Below are 12,817 nucleotides of genomic sequence, written 5' to 3'. Positions count from 1 at the left end.
ATAGCTGAAATTAGTGAAGTAATTAAAAAATTACCGTTAGGCAAAAGCCCCTGTCCAGATGAATATACAGGGCTTTTTTATAAGATGTTACAGGACCACTTTTCATGCCCATTTACTAGACAATCTTAGGAAGTCCACAAAACGATAATACCCAAAGAAGGAAAAGATCCTTCTCTTTGCTCCAGCTACTGCCCAAACTCACTTATAAATATAGATCTAATAATGTACGCTAATATTTTCGAGCACTTAAAACACCTTAACTTACCCCTTATACATCTTGACCAGATGGGGTTTGTTCTGCCTAGAGAGGCGAAGGACAATGCAGTTAAGGCTTTGACCATAATGGATCATGCCAAGAAAAATAACTTACTCCTTTGTGGAAAAAGCTGTGGATCGCTTCAGATGGCCCTTTTTGTCAGAAACTTTAACCCAGATTGGTATACCGTCTGGCCTCTTAAAAATATTGGCGTTATACCAGACCCCGACAACTAGAATAAGAGTGAATGAGATTCGATCAAATCAAATAGTCATAAGGAATGGTACAAGATAAAGATTCCCCTTTTTTGCCTATTCTATATATCCTGGCAATGGAACATCTGGATTTTGCCATCAGAAATAACCCTTCAATACAGGGTATTAGGATGAGCAATATGGAATGTAAAATGTGTCTCTTTGGGCATGGCTTACTGTTACTCGTTTTAAACCCTCCAATAGCCCTTCCAGCACTGATAAAAGATTTTGCTGCGGTTAGTAACTTTAAGGTCAATATGCATAAAACAGAGGCTTTGAGTGTATCCCTACATTTTGTGACACTCTTGTGAGCAGCTATGTGTTGAAATTAATTTTTAAAAGCTGCCAACACCCAACACACTCCCTTTTTAAAAAAAAAAATCATTAAAACGAATAATGCAGTGCTTACTTAATCTCACACACTCTTCTCTGAGATACCTTCTGCATCAAATGTGATATTGTGCATTAAAAAAAAAAAAAAAATTGCATCCAGAAAACAATATCCAAAAAAAAAAAAAAAAAAAAAAATATATATATATATATATATATATATATATATATATATACACACACACACACACACACACAGTATATCTCAAAATAAATAAATGTTCAATACAAAACTAAAATAATCTCAAGTAGTCTTTGTGCTTGTCTTTTAGACTCCCTTCATAGCCTTTCTTAATCAGTCCACTTGTTTGCTATTTGTGATCCTTAATTGAAATGTGTCCTTTATGTCAATCCTACAATTTGAGATTATTTTAGTTTTGTATTGAATATATATACGATATCCAAAAATATTGTTTTCTGGATGCAATTTTGTTTTTATATTCACAATATTACATTTGATGCACATGGTATCACAGAGGAGAGTGTGTGTGTGTGTGTGTGAGATTAAGTAGCGCTGCACTAATTGTTTTAGTGACTTGAGTGTATTCCTACCATAAGGAGAGATAGATGCTCTAAAGAAAGATTTTTAATTTCCCTGGCAAGAGAAAGCTTTGAAATATTTGGGTATTTGACTATGACAGAGAAAGATCTATTTACACTATCAGTCGTTAATTGCCTTAGCGCAACAGAAACTAAAAACAGTGGGCAAGTTTATATCATGTATGGTTTGGGAGATTGGCACTATTTAATATGGATATCCTTCCAAGATTTTTGTATATGTTTCAGACTCTACCAATAGGTCTTCCTGAAAAGTTCTTATATCTGGGCAAGTTCTAAACCTAGATTAAAATATATTGTTCTTATAAGGAAGAAACAACAAGGAGGATTGGGACTATCAGGCAGTTCTTATGTCTAGACCTAAAGATAGCATATACAGTATCACTCAAAGTATAAACAATTGGTTCAGATAGAGGATCTCCTATCCCCTCTTCCTCCATTGTCCTTGCCTTAGATACCCTCCAAATAAAATTCCCCATTAAAGACTAATCTACCTTTTCTTTTTCCTCCACTTTTAAAAAATGTGGGACTATTTAATAAAAACTATAACTATCTTGTCTTATGTAGGCCCAATGACCCCAATTCTGGGTAATCCGGCAGGTTCTTTCATGATCTCAACTGTTGAATGAATTATACTCTGTATATTGAAAAATTGAGGAACTTGAGAAGTGGTGGGGCGTGGCTGAGTGATGGCGGTGTGAGGTGGTGCTCAGCGTGAGCTCCATGCCGCTCCCTCCCTGAGCGCACGATCGACCGGATCTCGGTATGTGTGCTGACACCGCTGAGAAGCCCTCGAGGGATGCTTGCTAGAAAGCTTAGAATCCGGGGAAGCAGCCGCCAGACACGGGCGCAGACCCGTATCCGGGAAGGAATTGTAGCGGGTGAAATAGGATGCTACTTTACCGGTATTGGGAAAGCGGTGTCCACCGGCATTAGTGGAGCGGAGTACAGTGTTCCGGAGCTGTCGGGGAGTGTGAGCACGGGAGAGGAGACAGACGAGAGCACGGCGGCTCAGCAGCAGAAGCAAGTGTCGGTGGGGGAGATCCCTTCCACAAGTGATCTCCTGGTGACCCTGGAAAGTAAGACAGGGGGAACCCAGGAGATGGAGAAAGGAACCAGGGAGACGGTGACACAGCTGACCCAGGGGGACTCAATGGAGGGGGCTATACAAGTGTATTTGGAGGAAACAAAGCAAAGTGGTGCATCAAAGGATACACATAAAATAATGGGTGCTGCAAATCTGGAGCCAGACATATGGACTCTATTAAGAGCATTACCAACCAAATTAGACATAGAAAATATGATGGCAAAAATGGAAGAAACTCATCGGCGGGAGATGCAAGAACTGCGCAGGGAAGTATGTGGTATCTCGGATAAGGTGATTAATGGTGAGAAAATTGTAACATCTTTATCGGGCAGAGTAACAGAGGTTGAAAAACTCCAGGATGAATACGGGGACATGATGGCTTCTATGCAGTTGAGGATGGAAGACCTGGAAGATCGGAGTCGAAAAAACAACCTTAGGTTAAGAGGACTGCCAGTAAAAAGAGACCAACTCCAGGAGACGGTAAGATATATTCTTCTTAAAATAACAGGTTCGAACAATACCACTGCCGTAGTACTGGATAGGGTCCATAGAGCCCCGGGACTCAAAATGGCTGACTCCGATAGAGTAAGAAATGTAATCTGCCGGGTACATTATTTTTCTCAAAGAGAAGAGATACTCAGGAAGGCATGGCTCAAGGGCTCTATTGAACATAATGGGGCCAATATCAGAATACTGCCAGACCTGTCCAGAGCCACACTTACCCGCAGGGCTATATTATGCCCAGTACTGGAAAAGGCCAAGTCTCTGGGTTTCACGTACCATTGGGGCTACCCATTAATGGTGACATTCCATAAAGATACCACATACTATACCTTGCAATCTAAGATGGACTTACATGGTTTATTTGTATACTTAGGCACAGAAGAGATACAAGTAGCGCACTGGAGAGCAACCTTACCCAAATACTTGGAAAGGAACATTTATAGGAAGAAAGAACCCAGAAAGTATAGAAATTAAAGGAGAACTGTCTGTGAATTAAGAGTTAAAGGTTCTAGAATGAACATTAAATTGGTTCCTGCAATGGACAATTAAATAGGATTTCTTCCTTTTTTTTTTTTGTTTCTCTCACCTCATCTCTCCCTGTTTTGGTATTCCTCCCCTGTCCCCCCTCCTAAGTCCAGAGGGGGGAGGGGGTAGGAATGTGATATTAAGGGACACTGGTGAGGTGAGGAGGAAGATATGGTACAAGAGGAAGGTTATTGCCGTACCCCTCATAATTTTGAAAATGCGAGAATTTTTTCTTTTTTTTTTTTGAAGCAAGGATAGGAAACGTTTTTCTCTCCTTACTCCCTGCCTTTCTCGGGTACCTCCCCCCCCCCCCCACTTTTAGGAATTGATTAATTAGAATGTGAGAGGAGGTAATCACCTAGACACAATTATTTAATTACACAGATACACGGATACACATAACTGTCAGAAAAGACACTTAGGCCACAGGCCTTTTTTTTTTTTTTTTGGAATACTATATTTCTACTGTGGCAGGGCACATGGATCCGTGATCGACGGAAGATACGTGTCACCGTGGTTCCTGGCCTCGGTGGGATAAGAGCCGGTAATTCTGTGTCAGCAGCAGCTAGTGCTGCTTGACACTTTTCTATTTTAGTGTGGCTGCAAAGCCGAATCCGGGCCGGCTCTTATTGGGAGCAGTCAATGTGTGGGTGGGTGGCTGCTCCCCACGCTCCAGGCCAGGTCTTGCCTGGGGTTTATAAGGCAGACAGCCTAACAGGTGGTTGAGAATTATCTCCATGCACCAGAAGGCTGTGGAAGTGAGTGCTGAGGCTGGAAAGGTTACAAGCAGGTGAACTGATCCGTTGCTGTGTGTGAACAGCACCAAAGAGACACAGGTGAATGGACTTGTTGCTGTGTTTAAACCTGCCTTAAAGAGGAGTTCCACCCAAAAGTGGAACTTCCGCTTTAGGTGGTCCTAACCCCCTGACATGCCACATTTGGCATGTCATTTTTTGGGGGGGAGCGGGTACCTAGTTTTGACAGGTACCCGCTCCCACTTCCGCTCGGAGCGCCGCGGCGCCCTGAGCGGAAGTTTTCCTCTCCCCCTCCCTCCTTGCAATCTTCTGGGACATGTCAGAGGTCCCAGAAGATTGCCGGCCAATCACGGCGCGCAGCGCGATTCTCGCATGCGCAGTGGGTACCCGGCTGTGAAGCCGCAAACTGTCACAGCCGGGTGCCCACAGCAGTGATGCCGGCGCCGAGGGAGAGGATCGAGGCTTCGGGCGGCCGCATCGCTGGACCATTGGACAGGTGAGTGAAATGGCTGGAACTCCGCTTTAAAGACTGTCGTTTTCCTTTTTTGTTGGGTGTGAGTTAACACCAAAAAAAGACTGTTACTTTTGTGTTCCTGAAGTGTAAATAAAACACTCCTGATTTACTTGAAGAACCATCTGTTTTGCCTCTATGCTGCACCCGCAAATCCTACCTACAAGAGAAAATCCCCACACTACATAGGAGCACAAATACACGGTATGGATACCTTTTCCTCTCCTTTTTTTGGGGGGGGGGGGTAGGAAGGGGTATCCTCCTACACGAGGGGTTTTTCTTTTTTTTTTTAAGGTGGCAAGTATAGAAGTAACTAAGAACACTAAGTATTGGTAAAAAGGATTATCATTTGGGTTTTTTCTTTTTTTTTTTTTTTAGTGTGAATTTTTTTTTTCTCTTCCTTTACATAGGAAGGGAACACGAATCCACATCTGATTTTTAAATTTGGTTTGGTTTGTTTGTCTCTATTAAATTTTGTTTGGAGTAGTTTGGGGATAGATATTTATTGGGGGTGTTTTTTTTTCTTTCTTTTTTGGTGTCTAGGGGTTTGTATGAATCAAAGATCATGTTATCATTGTTTTAGGGGGGGGGGGGAGGTGGAGAGATGGGAGGGAGGGAGGAAGATATTTTGAACATGATATGACAATGGGGATAGAGGTTATCAGAATAAAGGCAATATGTGTTGATAAATAATTTAAGAATTATGTGATCCGGCCAAGTCCAGGGGGGGAGAAGGCTGAATCTTGCTCCGTAGATTGCTTCAGCCACGGACCTAATTAGGCAAACGCACGGGACACTTGAGAGTGCTGCGTGCGTTTAAATAACAAGTTGTTATATAGTAGTGAGGGGAGGGTGGGTCAGGTTTGGGATTTTGGGTTTTTCTTGGGTCCTCTTTTTTTTTTTCTTTTTTCCCCCTATCACCTCTCTTTCCTACCTCTGGATTTAAACGGGTTTAAATGGCGACTAAAAAGAGTATGACATTGAACGCAAGAGGTCTAAACATACCCGAGAAGAGACATATGCTACTAAATGATTTGAGATGGTCCCAAATAGATATAGCATTAATACAGGAGACACATTTTAAAGAAAATAAAGTACCTATATTTAGAAATAAAAACTACCCGTGGGGATACCACTCGACAAATAAAAAGGCTAAATCAAAAGGGGTATCAATACTTATTGCCAAGAGAATACCATGGATCCTACAAGAAACACAAATAGATCTACAGGGGAGGTTTGTTTTTGTTAAGGGATCAATAGGAGAGGTGAAGGTAACGCTGGCAAATATATATGCCCCTAATTGTAATCAAGTTGGTTTCCTCACGAGGGTCTTGAATAAGTTGTCAGAATTCGTGGAAGGACAATTATTATTGGGAGGGGATATAAATATCCTCTTAAACCCCTTGGTGGATACTTCAGTAGGACGTTCTTCAAACTCCCCACGTATCGGTAAGCGCATAAGTCAAGAATTATATAAACATCAACTGGTGGACGCATGGCGCCTCACACATCCTGGGGAAAAAGATTATACTTTTTATTCACCTGTACACAGAATATACACAAGAATAGATTATTTTTTTTATTCCTCATAGACAGTTACATGCAATAAAAAAAATTGAGATCAGAAGTTTTACATGATCGGATCACGCACCAGTGATCTTACAGTATTCACTCTCTGAAACCCTATCCCTAGGGAGTTGGTTTTGGAGATTGAATGAGAGCCTCTTACAGACACCGGAAATCCTAAGGGACATAACAGAGGAACTAAAATGTTATTTTCAAACAAATGAAGCCCCGTGGGGAGATCAGGGTATCCTGTGGGAGGCTCATAAAACTGTGATCCGGGGGATATTGATCAAACACGGGTCGAGGGTAAAAAGGGAGAGGGAGAAAAAAATGGTAACACTACTCTCATCTTTACACGAGCTTGAGAACGATCACAAAAGAAACCCAACACCCAATATGGAGACAGAAATGAACCGTGTACGGAAACAGATTACAGATCTGTTAGGTTATAGAGCTAAAGCCTCCCTGCAGAGGAGCCGTAAAATAGGATACGAATCAGGAGACAAGTGCGGGAAATTGCTAGCTAATGCGGTAAAAGATATGAAATTGACTACATACTGTATATCCCTCAAATTTTATCCTCTAAGGGTAGTAGGATATCGTTGCCCAGACAGATCGCCCAGGCCTTTGGAGATTATTATTCCGCGCTATATAATTTAACAGATTATTCACCACCTCTAGCACAGATGGAGGAATATGTGGCCTCGGCTCAAATGCCTAAACTGTTGGAGGAAATTTGCAGGGAACTGGACTCACCAATAGAATTGATAGAAATACAACAAGCCTTGAATATGATGAAGACTGGAAGGGCGCCGGGGCTGGACGGTTTTACCCTTCAGTATTACAAGGTGTTTTTCCCGATTCTGGGACCTTACTTGTTAAAGTTATTTAATGATGTTGGAGCGAAGACCAGTTCTCTACAAAGATACGTTGAGAGCACATATTACGGTTCTACCTAAAGAGGATAAAGATTTAACGCTATGCAGGAGTTACAGGCCCATATCACTCCTTAACACAGATCTAAAACTTTTTACGAAAATAATAGCATCTCGATTAAATCAACATTTACAATCATTGATTCATCTGGACCAGGTGGGTTTTATAAATAATAGAGAGGGGAGAGATAATACTACTAAAGTATTAAATTTATTATTTGAAACAGACAGATCTCAAATACCATGCGTTTTTTTTAGGCACTGATGCAGAGAAAGCGTTTGATCACGTTAACTGGAAATTTATGTTATCAACATTTAAACACATTGGTCTGGGTGATATTATGATACAAAGAATCTCCTCTATATATTCTGACCCATCAGCACAGGTGAAAGTAAATGGGATTTTATCAGACCCTTTCAATATTAAAAATGGGACGAGACAGGGATGTTCCCTATCTCCTATTCTTTTTGTACTTTCCCTGGAACCCTTTTTGTGTAGAATAAGACAAAACCTGAATATTCAAGGTATTTCGATGGGGAAGGAACAGCAAAAAATCTCGGCGTATGCTGATGATTTAATATTTACAATAACAAACCTGCTAATATCATTACCTAATCTTTTTAGGGAATTTGAACAAATGGGGTCATGTCCAACTTAAAGATAAATTTTAATAAGTCGGAGGCCATGGGTATAAGATTATCTAGTAGCTCATTACAGACGCTAAAGCAAAATTTTAAATTTAAGTGGTCAGACAAAGCAATAAAATACCTGGGCACGTATATACCGGCTAATCCTGCTTTAGTATATGAATTGAATTTTAAGCCCCTTTTGACTACAATTCGTCTTAAATTGGAAAAATGGGATACGGGCCTATATTCTTGGCTAGGTAGGTGTAATATTATTAGGATGTCTATATTACCTAGATTTTTATATCTCTTTCAGACATTGCCTATTAAGATCCCAATATGTTATTTTAAACAGATAAACTCAATATTCATAAAATTAATATGGGCGAATAAGAAGCCTCGGATATCAAGACAGCTACTCACTCTTCCAAAAAAATACAGAGGAGCAGCAATACCAGACATTCGTAAATATTATTATGCTTCACATGTCAGGAGGCAAATTGATTGGTGTCGCCATGGTGAAACAAAGTTATGGGTGAAAATAGAACAGACAAATACAATGATCCCCCTGGAAAGGGCATTATGGTGCTATGAGAACTTACCAGCAGAATTAAATTCACACCAACTGATAGGGACGACCTTAAGAATATGTTCACAAATCTGTCTCCAGAACCACCTTACTTCTTATGATTCACCACGATACCCTATAATAGGGAATCCACAATTTCTCATGGGATTAGAAGCACAACCTTTCAGAAATCTCGGTGAATCAGGAGGTTTCCAAGCTTCTCATTTCCTGAGAGAGAATAAATGGCCCTCGCTGGAGATATTAATGGATGAAGGAGGTGTTTTCAGACTCTCTTTCTGGAATGCACTTCAACTTTGTTATTTCTTAAGATCAATCCCTAACCCGCAGAAGTACAGTCGTCAACTTACGACATTCGAAGAATACTGTTCCGATTCAGGGAATATATCTCATGTGTTAGCTAAAATATATAATTTGATAAATATTCCCAAGGTAGAATATCAATTGCCCTATTTTGATAAATGGGAGAGGGAATTATCTTGTGCCTTCTCCATGGAGCAGAGACAACAGAGGATCAGTCTCGCTTTTAAATCATCTATATGTACTAAATTTCAAGAATTAAACTTTAAAATTTTGACAAGTTGGTATTATACACCATACAAATTACATAAAATAGCGATAAATAATTCTGATAGATGTTGGCGATGCTCGGTGGAAGAGGGCACATTAATACATATTTTTTGGTCGTGCCCTAAATTATCAGATTACTGGGGAAAAGTTAGAGAAGTAATGCAAAAGTTTTCAGAAATAGAGATACCGGAAGATCCGGGGGTTTTTCCTTTTTACAGCTGAGTGGGATCTCAGGGAAGAAATATAGGGGATCTTTATTATGCCATAAGGCAAATGCAGCTAGATCTTGTATCCCACTTAAGTGGAAGAAACAGGAGCCTCCAACAATTAACTGTTGGATACGTAAAATAGAGGAAATAAATAAAATGGAAGATTTGGTTTTGACAGGCCAACATAAAAGGGAAAAATATACTGAAACATGGGGTGCTTGGAATAGGTTTTTAGTATCGAACCACGGGATAGATGGGCTGGAAGAAGACACGATAGACTCATGAGTAATAAAAAGATAATTCGGAAAGAAGGGGATGAGATACATACTCCTTACCTACCTTTCCTCCCCTTCCCCCTCCCATCCTTTCCCTTTCCCCTTTTTTTTTTTTTTTTTTTGTTGTTGTTTGTTGTTTTTGGGGTTGATTTGAGTTATAGAAATAAAGAAGAGAGGGTGGGAGGAGTATTATCGGAAATTAGCTGTGTAACAAACAGATGAAGTAGAAATTTACGTGAATAAGATATGTTTTGTTTAATGGTTTCTTTTTTTTTTTTCTGGATTATGCTGTCTCACCCAAAAACTTTAATAAAAATTATATTTGAAAAAAAAAAGAAAAATTGAGGAACTCGCAACTTGAAAATTGCGGAGGAGTTAATGGGGAACTGAGAGACTTGTTTTATATGTGACATCAGCCCTGGGGGAGAGGATCTCCTGCTAGCTGTCACAGGGGAAGGGGTGAGGGGGGCACAAGCTGGAGCATGTTACATGTTACACCCAAAATACGGGTGTAAAATGTAACATGTTCCAAAGGTTAACTTATCCTTTATGATGCTCATGAAACGTATGTGTTTTTTTCATATGTAGCAGTGATCTACACTGCTATTATGCTGTTTATTGTATTCTTGACATGCCGAACTTGTAAAGTAAATGGCTCTTACCTGTCAATGAGCGCTGTCTTTATATGAGCCTGCTTCATGGTGTGTTGCTCCAGGTGCTCTGCTCCAACATTCATTTTCTGTTTGACTTGATGCCACATCACCATAGAAGTATCAAATGTTGTGAAACAGCCATTAGGACTAGGATTGGCAATAAAATTCAAATGTCCCTGACTGTCCCTCCTAAGTGAGATCAATAAAGTTCCTGAGAAGAATAAACACAAACCTTTATATAACTCGTCAGCTATATTTTCTATGGTCTGTAACCAAAAGCATCTTGCTCTTAAAGATGAATAACACTGTCTCACTATTTGTTTTATATTATGAAGGCCGCAAAATAAAAAGAACAAGGAATGAAGATTAAAGGGCTCAGTGGAAGGAACAGAATAGCTCAGCAACCTGTAACACATCCCATGCCTAGGGATGGCTTCACATCCTTGTGGAGTTGTAACATGCTCACTACGTTGTGGTCCCATTTATTTTCAGTTGTATCAGTGCAATACAATGTATAGTACCGCACTGCCATGCAGCACATTCAATTAAATGAGCATCCTAATGCAATGCATGTTTAAGTGCCCAAACTCCCATGTATCTGCAATAACTCTGTATACATCATATGAAAGAGCGGCATTTATATTATAGGATGCACATCCTTGCACTGCATTAATCATTAAGTCACTTATCTAATAGAAAACATTCTGGTGACTACATTTTTTAATGGTTAATTGAAAAGATGATGATTGATGAAGGAAATCCTATCCATAAACCAGTGGATTCCCAATCAGAAAACACAGAGTAAAGACATTATCTAGCAGTGTGCTGGTCAGAAATTGCAGTTCATCAACATCCTACTACAGTTACATCAATAAACCAATGAGCATTTTTTAACAGAAACAAGCAGCTTAAAGTGTTGTTTTTACTTTTGCAGCTTGTAGGTGTGGCCCGCAGGGGAAGGACACTAACACAGAGACTGGTTGATGCAGCAAAGAATATTTACTTAGTAATGTTGAGAGAGAACTGCGTACTCTGCAGAGACAGCCACACCAGACTGGAACACTTACAATGAACTAGACTAAAGCCTCGTACACACGCAATGAATTTCCGCCAACTGGTTGTCTGTCTTTTGTCCAGAGTGCGTGTCTGTTGGTTGGAATGTGCTCTGGACTGCACACAAATTTTTCCCGCACGACAGAATTCTACTTCAGAAGTGATGTCATGTGTTGGATTGCTTTCTATGTGTTCTTTCATCTCTGAGCATGCCTAGTCTTGCTCATAAGATTTTTCCCCATAGAAATCTATACTAATCAGACGAAAATCGGACGTGTTTTGACGGTCGACAAAAATTATATAGCCTGCACACCAGGATGTTTTCGGCTGAAAAGTCGGAGTCGGTTGTTGGAAGCACCATACTAACAAGCCGAAAATCGGCAGATCGGTCGTCGGACGAAATTTCCCGGCCGAATTTCTTCTCGTGTGTACGGGGCTTTAGTATGTTACACAGAAAAAAATCCTTCATATAGATTGACCACAAAGCAGTGAGGCAGAGGAACCCGCCAGTAGGGGGCGAGGGACGCTGACTCACCCAACCAAAACCGTGGGAGCAGAGAGCCAACACTGCATGAGTGTCAAAACAATGAAAGGAAAAAATTGGGCCATGGGGGATTTTTATAGTGCCGTAAAACTAAATATACACACAATTCATAGAAAAAATTATGTAAAATTGAACAGCTTTATTAATACAGACAAACAGACTATTAAAATCTTGTCAAAAATGACGAGAAAATACATAACATTTTCAGAAGCAGAACCATGATAATATTGCTTAATAAATGGGACATGGACTGATAAACAATGAACTGTGAAAACAATGAAAAATATTTTTTTTAATAAATGTTATGGTTTTACACTATGGGGCAACTTATTCTTTTTTATATGAACCTGTGACTTGATGCCTGCTGGGGATATCGTTTGGAGGCATTCCTCCATGTTGGGACCTGCTGAATTCTATGATCCTGAGTTTACTGGCATTGGACATTGGCTTATTACTGAGTATATCTGCTTTTCCTGTCGTCTGAGGTTGGAATTTATCCAGAGGTCTATCCTATTGAAGATCCTGGGAGCATACACTTTTGAATCAGGCACTTGATATACCTCAATCTGGTAAGCGTCTAGTGGCTGTTCCTTGCAATAGGAGTGATCTAACACTTTGGAATCTCACACGGACTACTGGATTGATCCCCAAGAGTTTTCCAGCAGTTTTTGTGGTCAAGATCAATTTTGACCTTTAGACATTTTTATTTGTCACTGTTGATTTTTTGGGTCCTTATAGGGACTATTGAACTTTAATTAACTCTGCACACAACTTGCTTTACACACTACCTGGTTGGGTGTATGTCACATTCAAGTTGTTGTTAATATTATTATTTTTATTCACTGTATATTTCAAGTATTTAACTTGGTATTTTCATCATATATAACATTTTGTGTGTTATAGCACAAATTCACTGCTTAGCACGGCTTACCTTGATATAACATATACTCATATACCTA

The 12,817-nt window shown here is 39.9% G+C and overlaps 1 protein-coding gene across 1 annotated transcript in view; it reads right to left on the bottom strand.

Moving 5' to 3' along the window:
• The window catches only part of IP6K3 (inositol hexakisphosphate kinase 3), a gene marked incomplete at both ends in the record, with an annotated part of 401,291 nt that overhangs the window by 239,430 nt on the left and 149,044 nt on the right, over positions 1–12,817 (bottom strand). The window contains 1 exon segment of the mRNA XM_082246392.1: positions 10,271–10,472. Within this exon segment, the coding sequence (XP_082102518.1) occupies positions 10,271–10,472 (202 nt within the window).

Source organism: Pelophylax lessonae (assembly GCF_965119305.1).
Source record: "Pelophylax lessonae genome assembly, chromosome: 2".
Lineage (NCBI taxonomy): Eukaryota > Metazoa > Chordata > Amphibia > Anura > Ranidae > Pelophylax > Pelophylax lessonae.
This window is presented reverse-complemented; position numbering and strand designations above follow the sequence as displayed.